The sequence below is a fragment of the Hermetia illucens genome, chromosome 1 (assembly GCF_905115235.1).
Source record: "Hermetia illucens chromosome 1, iHerIll2.2.curated.20191125, whole genome shotgun sequence".
Taxonomy (NCBI): domain Eukaryota; kingdom Metazoa; phylum Arthropoda; class Insecta; order Diptera; family Stratiomyidae; genus Hermetia; species Hermetia illucens.
Genome location: NC_051849.1, coordinates 38,765,086 through 38,777,200, shown reverse-complemented (window position 1 = coordinate 38,777,200; position 12,115 = coordinate 38,765,086). Strand labels below are relative to the sequence as shown.

The following is a 12,115-nucleotide window of genomic DNA, read 5'->3' as shown; positions in this document are numbered from 1 at the left end:
ACTCACCGAGTCTCCTGCAGGTTCTACGCCACGCTGATTGTATCCTCAGTGGACTGTTAAGACACCAAATTCTCACATGATCTTGTAAAATTTTAGCCTGGCTATCCTATTATAGGTGGCTTTAAAGCCGAGGTACAGCTGATCATCATATTTCAAAAGTTTTCTTTTCTCTGGGGATTGAGGGACTCCTGAATCCATATCCACTTAATAAAGGACAGAGCCAATTGGGAAGAAAATTTCTTGTACTTTTGTAAAAGTATACCGATAGCACTGATGAAGGGAACAGGTGGTTCCCGAAATATCGGCTTATGCGAATAAAATAAAAGTACTAACGAAGAAGTAAAAACTAACTTAAAATCAGTGTCTATGTATTTTTTTTTTTTTTTTACAGTTGGTATATAAGTTGAAAAAAGAGAACTAGGTTTTTTCCTTATCCTGTAAATATTTTTATTTCTTCCCCGCATACGATCGTTTCGGAGACCACGTGCCTCCTTCCTCAGTGCTCGTACCTAGGATTCCCTTCCACATTCCGGAGGCTTTATCCTTAAACAGTAGTCGCGTGCAGGACTATTTTAGGGATGATTTCCATGTTGAAATGACCAAATGGATCTTTGCTCTCACATTCACCTCGGGGAGCTTTTTCGAAAAACGATCTAATCCTACCGTTTTCAATGGAAGTCCAGGTGTATCCTTGATTGATTAGTTTAACATGGACGAATAAGTGCAGACTATGTCAGACACTTTAAAGTTTTCTTGGGAATCTCTGGAAGTTTCTACATGAAAGTCCCGGGGGTTTAACGTGAGTACCTGCCGTCTAGGCATCATCCCACGGTCCTCTTCGGACACGGATTGATTTTGGGACCACAATCAGAGCCCCGTCATGCAAGCACAGTGGTCCTGGTTTATACTGAGTGCAGGCCCAGCATTCATACCAGTGGATGCGAGGCCTATCTAACACCTCTGCCACAACTAAGGGGTACGGCACCCGAGTTGTGCAGCGCAACTCCACGCTTGAGCCCCAAGAAGCTCTGCCAGCGATGTAGACATAACCACAACCACCATGAAACTCCCACTAGGGGGCCAACCGCAAATAACCGGGCTGAGAACACATCCTCCAGGAATTCTCCCGGAGCATATGCTCTCAGAGGGTCATCCCGGTTCCTATGGTACCAGATAACCTCCGGTGAGGCTTCGTGGCCGAAGCCACTTCAAATGAGTCCCTTGTAGACTCGGGTCTGATCGCCCTCCTCAAGTACGTGGGGAAGGAACTCCCCAACGGGTTGGAAGTTTCTACAAAAATACTAACCAGACCTTAGTGCCGGAAATTAATATAAATATATTGAATGAATAATGAATAATAATTCAGTATTTTTAAACGCTCTGATTACACTCCCATGAAATAAGATATTCTGTATATTTCTGCTTAATGTTCATCCATGTTATAACCAAATGGGGCCGAGATAATAATACAAAAGTTTAACTTAAATTTAGAGTAGAACAGAAACAGAGGACGAAATATATTACAAACATTATGTTTTGTGATCATCATAGGTAGTTTTCATGACTCGTTCTTCAATTTTCTCGAATTTCGTGCCATCTCGCAATTCGTTGACAACCTCCAACTGCTGAGTATCCAAAAAGATTCCTTAAGTCTACATAAAGGTTTTAACACTGATCTGAACTTACATAGTTATAAAAATATTCCTCTTCTTTCATATTGTTCATTTTCAAACTAAACTCTTGGGAACAACATTGATCAGGATTGAAAACCTGTTGTAGGAAAGAAGGGGGAGTGGCTTTGAATAATGGAATCAAAGGAGTTTGACTGTACCGTATCTCTGCATTCCTTTTTTTCATCCAACTGACTCACTTCGTGTTTATTTTCTCGTAATCTCTGCAAAAGCTCATCTTGCTGTAGGGAAGACAGAATTAATTGCGCTGCCCAGCAATGAAAATTTCGGACTGAAAAATGGCCTGTTCTAATATATTTTCATCGCTAAATTCAAAAATCACTATAAAAACTTCCGATTAGCTCTACTTTTGAAAATACAAGTGACATTATATTGTAAAATACATAAAATAAGTATACAAAACAACACAAAACCTTGAAGCACACTTGACAAACCCGTACATAAAATGATTCCCAGATTAAACAACAAATTACTTGTTATCCAAATTATAATAAACATACAGCAAAAAATACTTATAACTTGAGTCGCCTAGCGCACGAATAAAAACTTGGAAATTACCTGCAGACAGACTGCATATCAAATTCCACTTGTGCGAAAAACTTGCAGATATTGCAAGTACAGAATATACAACATTGTAGTTGGGTACATGGTATTACCAAGGGCCGTTGAAATCTTCCTTGGCAAGAAGTGAGTCTGTGAAAATTACTAAACGGGGAATTTGAACAAAAATTTGTGCAAGAAAAAGTCGTATGTGAAAATAGTGATAAGAAATTAGATTAGGTAAGCAAATAAGTAGTATGTATTAGGCTAAGGAATTAGAATAAAATACACATAAACTTAGACTTCAAAAGCGAACACTTTGTTCCATTGAACCTAAGCAGAGGTACAACCTTTGAGCTCCTCTGCGTATACAGACAAAGGCTTACGAACTGTCCGCTCCTACGATTCTGCGCAGACCAGAGGGACAGCTCTAGAGCTCCTCTAGGAGAGCGGACAACAGCTTCCTTGCTATCCGCCCCTGAAGCTGTTTCCACGTCAAGGCTTCTCTAAGGCAACACATTGGGACACACCACACTATATTGCCTATATTCTGTTTGTGTTTTAGTCATTACTTCGATTCATCATCAACATCAACGGCGCAACAACCGGTATCCGCATGCCTTAATAAGGAACTGCAAACATCCCGGTTTTACGCCGAGGTCCACCAATTCGATGTCCCTTCGATTACCAAGTGGATATTTGGTAGCTCGCTGAATTTGCATGTAATTGCAAAATACCTGTAAGTTCCCGAAACTTTCTGTTTTGCAGGATTCTTAATACTTTGTTTTTCAATAAATTATCTTTTGAAGAATTTGGCTGATTCTTGTGGGTGCTTTCTGAGCCCGTAAGGTAATTTGTTCCTCAGTAGGAGGTCGATCGCCTCTCCGTGTGCTTAGCGCAAATTTAAGCTGCAAGTGTGAAAGCATATGGAAGGGGATGTAACGGTACCACCTGATATGACTTCGATAGCTGGAGGCAGCTCAGAAAAGTTTCGGATACTGCACATGGTAACGGCGAAAACTTCAGTTTGGTAATAGACAAACGGATAGCAAGAAAAGGGAAGAGAGCGGTTCGAAATGCGCAAGTGTCTTCGGCGCCTCGTCCTCAAAACATAGTGCCCAAAATGACCTTAGCTCAAATGAAAGATTACCCTGCATGCTAACAAGATGAACCTCTCAATGTGAAGATACCCAATCTTGTTGAAAATATGCCTGAGGTAGTCACGGCTTTGTTTCATGTGAGAAACTCCGCCAAAACAACTTCAACCTCCATCAGCCGAGACACTTCTTCAAAGGTCCCCCATATACAGACAGAATTCGGTTTTAGTTAACCGAATCCAGACGAATCAGGACAAAAGGGAGTGCATGGATCCGTTTGACCTATACAGGCACGCAGAAACCCCCAACTCCAGCAAAGATATTGTCAACATCAAACGTGAGAGTTTCGTGAGGGTATTGGTACTTTTTAAAACGGCGCAAGCAGCTAACCGTTTCATAACCGATCCACATGTCAAAAAACTCGGCCTTAAGCCCTTCATACCGCTTAGTTCGACGTGTCACTATGGTTTTATTAAAGTGTGCCACTTAACTGGCCGGAAGAAAAAATAAATCCTTCAAGCCTCATATTGCAATGGAAAAGTAGTCAGACGTCCCAGACGTCCACAAGAACAGACAGTCTTTCTGGGAGTATTGCTGCTCCTGTCAGTAATAATTGGGAAAACCTATTTCAAAGGGATCTATGAAATGCGGGAAAGACAGTGCTACAATTGTGGGCACCTTGGACATATTACTAAGGTGTATAAAGCATCCAAAAATATGGTAAATGCTTGAACTGTGGCTCATCCAAAGGTTGCGATGGTGCAGCCTGTACAAAAAATGTGTCTTATGTGGAAGCGTGAAAGGAATAGGGACTGCCTTAAATGGACGGTGTATGAAAATCGATAAAGATTGCCACCGTCAAGAACATCACCATCAAGCAAGCGTCCAATACGATCAGGGATCGACAATGGCGTCGAATACAACATGGCGTTCCCCCTCTAAAAGCTAGCAGTTCAAACCAGACAAACTCAAGAGATTGCATTGCAGATGCGAACAACATCATCAGGGACCAAGAAAAGTACAGTGCGGCTGCGAAGAAATGGAACCCCGAACCAAATAACTACAAATAGAAACAAGGGTCCAGTGTTTGAAAATCCTGCCTACTTTACAGTATCTGAGTATGAAAAATTATTTCATGAAGTGATGATTGTATTTAACAAACTTTATAAGACCCACAAACGCCTAAGAATTTCAGATGAGATACAGGACATCAGAGTTATCACAGAAAAGTTTAACAAATTTAGCGATGTGCAATTCATGGAAAACCTGATCGTAAGAATTTTGCAAAGTATAATTAATTGGAAGGATGAGGCTACCAGATTGTACAATTTAAACAACAGTGGCATAGCGTCTCCGCAAGAAACCTACGACATTCTCCGACTTTCTCCGCTTTCCAAGGCTATAACAGTATACTATTTAGTGTCCAGATTGAGAGATGATAGTTATGGTAGAGTGGCGCTCGCCTTTCGCAACGAAATATCTTTTAGAAAACTCAATTTTGACACTGAACATGAAATACTGATTGCAGAAACACTAAATCTTAAACCCAACATTATTGTAAAGTCGATTTATGCTCTGTAACCCGTCATTATCAAGGGAGAGGTCAATGCCAGGGCTATTGCTTTTGGGCACTCAAACTCGAAAACAAATCCTACTCCAACACCAATGTGTTGTTGTTGTGATACAGAGCCAGGATGTCAAGCTCAAAGATGTTTACAGAGTGGTTAATATCAAACTTAGGAAATTGCTTCAGAACCTATAGCCCCAAGATAGCCTGAAGAACTTCACGGCCAAATACCGGAGCAGATCAAGTTGGCGATATACAAAGTAAAGAGAACCACAAGGCCTAAGCCTGGTGGAATGAAGAACTAGGATCCCACCTAAGGGAAAAGACGGAAGTGGTGAGAACTATCAGACAAACTCCCAACTACGAAAATTTCCTCAGAACCAAACAAGCAACTAAACGATGGAAGGAGGAATTCAAGAGGGCAAAAAGAATCTTCTGGGATAACTTACAGAAAGAATTATTGAACTAGACCAACACCAGACAGTTCTGGCTAAAGACCGGAGTGTGTGCAAAGCAGTACATCTACTCCTTCTTGCTGCAACTATGAGAGAACGAAATGTGTCATCTGACATACACTCTTGGACCGTGCACTTTCTGAAATAGTGACCTACCCCAAGGAAGTGTTGTAAGCGCGGTACTTTTTAATCTGTACACAACCACGCTACACTCCAAACTCAATGACTCAACTGACATCTACCAATATGTCGATAACTTTTTCATCCTTGCTATGGATACTGGGGATTAACAGGTGGATAGGTCACTACAAAAGCAGGTTGACCTTTTTGCAAAAGTGCGAACTCGTCCAGATGCGATTGTTATCTCCAATAAAGGCAATCTATCTTACGTGGAGATACTCAGAAAAGTCAAAGCTGATCCCGACCTAAAAGATCTGAGCGGAAATGTGAACAGAATCCGAAGAACCTCAAGTGAAAAACTCACTACACTGACGACATAACGCTGTTTGTTGTCGCAAAGCATCTCAAGATGCAGAGTTATACTCAAGCGAGGCAATCAGTGCTGTTAAAAATTGGCTAGAGATCTTTGGTCTGACACTTGCGGAGGAAAAAACAGAAGCGGTCCTCATCACTAAACACGGAAGAGAAATTACGTCTGTGTTTAAATCGACAATCATGTCATCACTTCCAAGCTGATTATCAAATACTTAGGGGCGGTGATAGAAAGGAAGTTCAGCTATAGTCAACACATGCAGTATATTTGCGACAAATCATCGACTGCTAGTATGGCCCCGGCGAGGATGATGCGGAACGTGGGAGGGTCGCGGCATACCTCTAGGTTGCTTATAGCCAAGGTGGTGACCGCGATTATGCTCTATGCAACCCCTGTTTGGAGGGAGACGTTACGGATGTCAAGGAACGCAACCAAACTGAATTCAGTCTACAGGAGGACAGCCTTGATGGTATGCTCTGCCTTCAGGACTGTGTTAGATGATGCAGTATTCGTCATCTCTGGAATGATGCGATTGACATCTTGGCAGATGAGATGGCATGCGAAACCAATCTCTCCCTCATCGCAGACGAAGAAGGCTGAGAGGGAGAGATCCATAAATAGATGGCAAGAGCGGTGGGAACGCTCGAGAAAGAGTCGGTGGACTCACAGGCTCATTCCTGCCATCAAGGAGTGGTTGGAGAAACGAAACGGTAAGATTAAGTATAATCTCACCCATTTTCTCACGGGGCACAGAGCATAATGCCAATACCTACACAGGGTTACATTGGAGGCCTCACTCGACTGTCCAAATTGGGATGGAGTCCCAGAGAACCTCCTCCACTGTTCGAGATTTGTAGAAGAAAGGAGAAATCTATAGGAGACTCTAGGAGAAGTGCTGGTACCAGAAAATCTGCTGCCGAAAATGATAGCACAACAAGAGAACTGAGAGGCGGTCAACGCCATGATCGCATCCTCCTCGAAAAAAAGACAGGCAAACAGATATTGAATCGATTTTAATAAGGTTTTGTTCTGCAAACAAAACCTTAAAAAGGGGGGGAGAAGTAAATTCCTCGGGAATGCAATTGTAATATTTCACTCGAATGTCAATTATTCTCGTTAATTATGATGTCAGCATCTTATTTACATGGCTTTAGAAGCAGTAAATTCGCGCGAAATTGCTAAGTTTGAACTACTGTAACTTTGGCGTTAATGGCCAGATTTGGCATGCAAATGCAAGATATTGTCCTCTATGATGTTGAAATTTGGTATTCCTAAGGTGAACTAAGGGTGCTTTCAGTAAATTTCTAAAAGTTGGTAATATACTATTCGTAAGCTTATTTGAGCAGATATCGAAATCCACATATTTTGCGGCCTAGATTTCATCTAAGCGCAACACCCTGTTTTTTCCAGATTTTTGGGTTAGGTAGTTTCCAAAAATGATTCCTGTCCAAGTGTGTACATTTTGACTCCTTACTCGCGCACTTTACAATTCAGTTTCGGAAAGTACTAACCGTGACCTTTCATTTGATTGAAAGACCAGTAGCTTACTCCAAACTACAATTTTATTTTATTATGTACTACCTATAGCTTTGTATTGTAAATAAAATTGTAGTTTGGAGTAAGCTACTGGCCTTTCAATTTTAGACTTAACTACAAACAGAAGGCAATATCTTTCATTTGATACCCCACACGTTTATATCCGGTGAGAAAAATTTTTAAATGCCCCCTTTGCATGTATGGGGAGCCTCCCTTTAAACTCCACCTAAATTTATGTCACTCACTGTATGCGTGGGATTTCATAGTTCCCATCTATCCACCAAATTTCGTTTGAATCGGTTTAGCCGTTTTGGAGAAAAGTGCGTGTGACAGACAGACAGACAGTGAATCGATTTTAATAAGGTTTTGTTTTACACAAAACTTTAAAAAAGAAGACAGGAAATCCTTGCCTGAAATTAGCGATAGTGTAGGGCAGGTCGCCGGACAGCTTTTAGAGATATCGAATTGGTGGACCTCAGCGCAAAACCGGGATATCTGAAGTTTCTTATGAAGGCAGGCCTAGACCGGATACCAGTTGTTGCGCCGTTGATGATGATATGCAACCAACGAATCGAATATCGCTTGTCGGCTATTAGAGTGGAGTGAGTCTTAGTTAGTTTAGTTAACTGAGGGAACCCGCAGCTCCAAGCACTCAGGCTATTGTTAGGCCCATTGTACTATCCCCGTAAGTTGCCTATTCAATGGCTTCCCGCCTACAGTGTTCGCAGGCTTTAGCGAATCTTAGAACATTTTCCAGAGGCAGAGAGTGTGCAGATTCTTCATTGAAGAAAACCTTGCCAAGGTGTCTTCATCTGAGATCTGAGGGTGCCGGGCAGCTGCATAAAAAGTGCAGGGCCGTCTTCTCCTCCTCCTCACATTGGCTGCACATAGCCGAAACCACTACCCCAATCTTTTCCATATGGTAGTTTAAGGAGTTGTGTTCCGGTAAAAACCCTACTAGGGTTTTCATATCCCACTTCTTAAGGGACAACAACAATGCCGCTCTAGTGGCCCTAGGCTCTTTCACAAGGTTTTTCGCTTGCCGGCAAGAGTCCAAATTTCTCCACTCAGTTGCGTGAATCATTGGAATTTCACCCTTGAAAGTAGACTTGACAGTAGATGGTCGGATTCCAAGAACTGGTTCTGGCCCCACCATTGTGGATCCAGACCCTCGGCGAGCCAGTCTGTCAGTCTCCTCATTACCGACGATGTTAGAGTGCTCCGGCACCCACATCAGGAATGTTTCGTTAAGTCGGCCAAGTTTCAGCAGCACCTGATGACAACTCCACACCAACTGGCTTGATATGTCGTTGCCATTTAGTGCTGCTAATGCCGCCCGACTGTCGGAACAGATTCGAATGGTACGACCCCTCCATTTTTGTCGCAGATATTCTTCTGCTGACAATGAAATGGCATATACCTCCGCCTGGAATATGGTCGTCATTTTTTCGAGGGGTCGGGCCAGTTCTATAATCGGATTCTCCGAGAACACCCCTGCGCCCGATCCATCCTCCATGACTGACCCGCCGGTGAAGATTATTAGGTCTGTAATCTGAAAAGACACTTATCGCCCATTCTTCTCTTTCGGTGTATGTCTTTTCAAAGACGAATCTGGAAACCATATGATCGGTCGGCATCAGGGCTACCAGATGTTTTTTGCAAGGAATTTCCAAATAGACGCATGACCGTTTGATTGGCCGCCTTTCCACGCGCCAATGGTATCGACTTTATATGCGTCGTTGGTCGCTTTCTGTTTCACCTCCAAGTGAATGGGGGGTAAATTTAAGATAGCTTCAAGTGCCACAGTCGGCGTAGTACTCATTGCTCCAGTAATACTTAGGCAACCAAGTCTCTGAATCTGCGTTAGCAGCTTCCTGCTGTTAGCAAAATTCAGTCTTGGCCACCAGACGATCCATGCATACATCAAAATGGGTTTTATTATGGATGGAGGTATTCATCCAGTATATCCGTTTGGGTGAAAGTCCCCAGGTCTTACCTATTGCATTCCTAGAGCACCAGAGCAATCTGCTGGATTTCTAATATTGTTCCTGGATATGATGCTTCCATGTTAACTTGGAGTCGAAATGTACTCCTAAGTACTTGACTGTTTGTACCAGGTGGATTTCCGCCCCTGCTAAGGTGGGTAGCGTATAGCTGCCCCACCTGACGTTCCTAGTGAACATAACTAGTCCAGTCTTCCTAGCGTTCACCGTGAGTCCATTGCGGAGGCACCAGTTGTGGATTACATGCAGAGTTGCATTTAAACGGTCACAAAGTGTGTCCGCAAACTTGCCGGCAATTATTACGGCTAGGTCGTCCGCAAATGCATGCGCGAAGACTTTTTTTCCTCCAGGAGCCACAACAGGGTATCCATTACCAAGAGCCATAACAGTGGAGAGAGAACCCTTCCCTGTGGCTAACCCCTAAGACATCCTGCCTCAATAGACTTCTGACCGACCAATATGTGGATTTTTCTCCACTCTAGCAAATGAAGGATCAAACTGAACAGCGGCTCGATTCTGCTGTCTTGCCGCATCACAAATTGCCGCGAATGAGGCATAACTGAAGGCACCTTCGATGTCCATGAATGCGCCTAAGGCGTATTCCTTTTCGGACATCGCCTTTTCAATTTTTTCCATGAATTCATGGAGCGCTGTGTCCGTGGAATTGCCTTTCTGGTAGGCGTGTTGCCTATGGTGAAGTGGCCACTTAGAAATGTGTGTATCTGGAGTGGACTGGAGCTGGAGTGGATCTAATCACAAAACGTGTTAATTGTGACCAAATTCTTAAAAGCAAATGAAATCAACCGGCTGGACAACACAGGAGGGCTAGAGATTCTAAGTCTATATAGACGCTCATATCACAACGCCATCAAAGCATGGTTAATTGCCTACTTTAACTTTATTTATCCTGCACGACTTCACCACTCCAACATATTGATACTCCCAAAAAGAATTCACCCCTTACAAGAACTCCAGAGCTCTTCTCAAACTTTTACTCTAGAAATCTACCAAAACATATCATGGATTCAAACCATATTTTTGTTCAGCAGATACATATAACCGAGACGCATTAACCGTCCACGTGGATATCACATTCAAAGGACGAATAAGTTGCTCGTAAAAATACAAAGGTAAACGTAAAACAAAGAATCATTCCAGTTTAGGGACTCAGTAAAATACAACCAGGGCATGCAAGCAACCGAATAAAATGCAGAGGCTATGTCAGCAATTAATAAAATGATAACACATTGATAAATACTACCAGAAAGGGAATTGTTTCTCTAAATCACCTTCATACCTTTTTATGGAAATATTCGTCCTCCTTTTCGCATTTCCTATCCGAGCCGCAGTCAAGAGGAGGCAACTCCCTATTGGCTTCACTTTCTGTGGATCTGCTCTGACACCGGAGACGAGTCCTAGACGAAAAAAGCCAATTTAAACTCCAACAATTTCTAAGAAACATTATTCTATTGGACCAAACGTTACTGACATTAACTGCCTGCAAGTGCTGGGGGTTGCAATTCGAGAAAATTTCCACATTTCGATCCGGTTGAATGAACAAAAACGGATAAATTAGATGCCTCGGGTACGAAATGAATATCTGACTATGGCACATTAAAAAATAAATGCCACAAAGTTTTGACAAAATTTTGTTCACAGGAAAGGTCGTTACTTGATTTGAAAGTATCAGGATCAGAACGAAGTGAAGTGGTTGCAAAAAATGCCCGGGTCGGGAGGATTTTGGATGCAATCGCTTCTGGGAATCATTTCAACTTTGAATGTAGAGAAGCCAATGATGGAACTTAGTAACCTTAGCCCTCAGATTATTACAACATTTTTCGAAAATTACATATGAATACATCTATGAATTTGTGCGAATAGCTGTCATACAGAAGGTTCGGGCTACATGTGTATTTGAAGTTAAATAGCATCAATTATTATAAAGAAACTGTTGAGCAAGCTACATGGACTATCGACCACCTTCAATAAGCATCACGGATTTACCCCAACGAAGTAAGGAATTGGTTTTAGAAACCACACTGAAAGAAAGGATTCATTATCTTTTACTTTTGAAACGAATGCGGTGACTCTATATGAAGTTGATCCTTACTAGAAAGGCTTCATTCAATCTACATAAACTAATCTTTCCAAAATTTCAGGTAAACGTCGAATGACAGCGAAACCTGGAAAATGAGCAAGTACTATATAGAAGGAAGCACCAAACTGGTCGTCGAGGTTCTACAGCCCATTTCGGGACTTGGTATTCAGGTCGTCCTTCCTCCAGCCATCTGATTCATCGATCGCGCCCTCCAGTTTCGAAATGCGAACTGTGATTCGCTATTTTCGTTTACAAAATCTTCCCAATGCTTTCCCACCGGTATTCGTACTTCTATTCTCCCTTTGAATACCCGTATCCGAGTTTCGTCCATACATTAGACGTGACCAGCCCATCGCAGCTTCCGAAATTTGAATAGAGATTTCAAGGTAGTCAAATATTTGATACAACTCTTCATTGTATCTGATTAGCCATTGGTCGCACTCTCCTTCTCAAAACCCTCATCCCAAAGGTTTCGACTAGTTTTTCGGAAGTTTATGTTAGGGTCCATGGTTCACATCCATAACATAGCACGGGTTTTACTATCGATTTATATGGCTGGCTTTTAAAATCAACAGGACGAGTAGGAGGCTGTGTTTACGAGCTGAATTCGGCATTTTATTTCGCCCCCTTCATTT

The 12,115-nt window shown here is 42.2% G+C and overlaps 1 protein-coding gene across 2 annotated transcripts; it reads right to left on the bottom strand.

Annotated features, from left to right (window-relative positions):
- Positions 1-1,395: 1,395 nt before the first annotated feature.
- LOC119646289 lies at positions 1,396-11,037 on the bottom strand. 2 transcript variants are annotated; one of them, XM_038046700.1, is made up of 5 exons: positions 10,872-11,037; positions 10,680-10,797; positions 1,832-1,912; positions 1,687-1,770; positions 1,396-1,622 (listed from the first exon to the last, which is right to left on the bottom strand). In XM_038046700.1, the coding sequence occupies exons 1-5, from the start codon at positions 10,919-10,921 to the stop codon at positions 1,530-1,532; spliced, it is 426 nt and encodes a 141-aa protein (XP_037902628.1). In that variant the 5' UTR covers positions 10,922-11,037; the 3' UTR covers positions 1,396-1,529. The 2 variants fall into 2 exon arrangements, with proteins under 2 accessions (XP_037902628.1, XP_037902627.1); XM_038046699.1 differs by having other exon boundaries at positions 1,396-1,625; positions 10,872-11,032.
- Between the last annotated feature and the right edge of the window lie 1,078 nt (positions 11,038-12,115).

Coding starts and splice junctions, on each gene's coding strand:
- LOC119646289 (XM_038046699.1), bottom strand. CDS start 10,921: ATGTGGAAATTTTCTCGAATTGCAACCCCCAGCACTTGCAGGCAGTTA. Junction 10,798..10,871: donor AGCACTTGCAGGCAGTTAAT/GTCAGTAACGTT, acceptor TTTTTCGTCTAG/GACTCGTCTCCGGTGTCAGA. Junction 1,771..1,831: donor AAAAGGAATGCAGAGATACG/GTACAGTCAAAC, acceptor TTCCTACAACAG/GTTTTCAATCCTGATCAATG.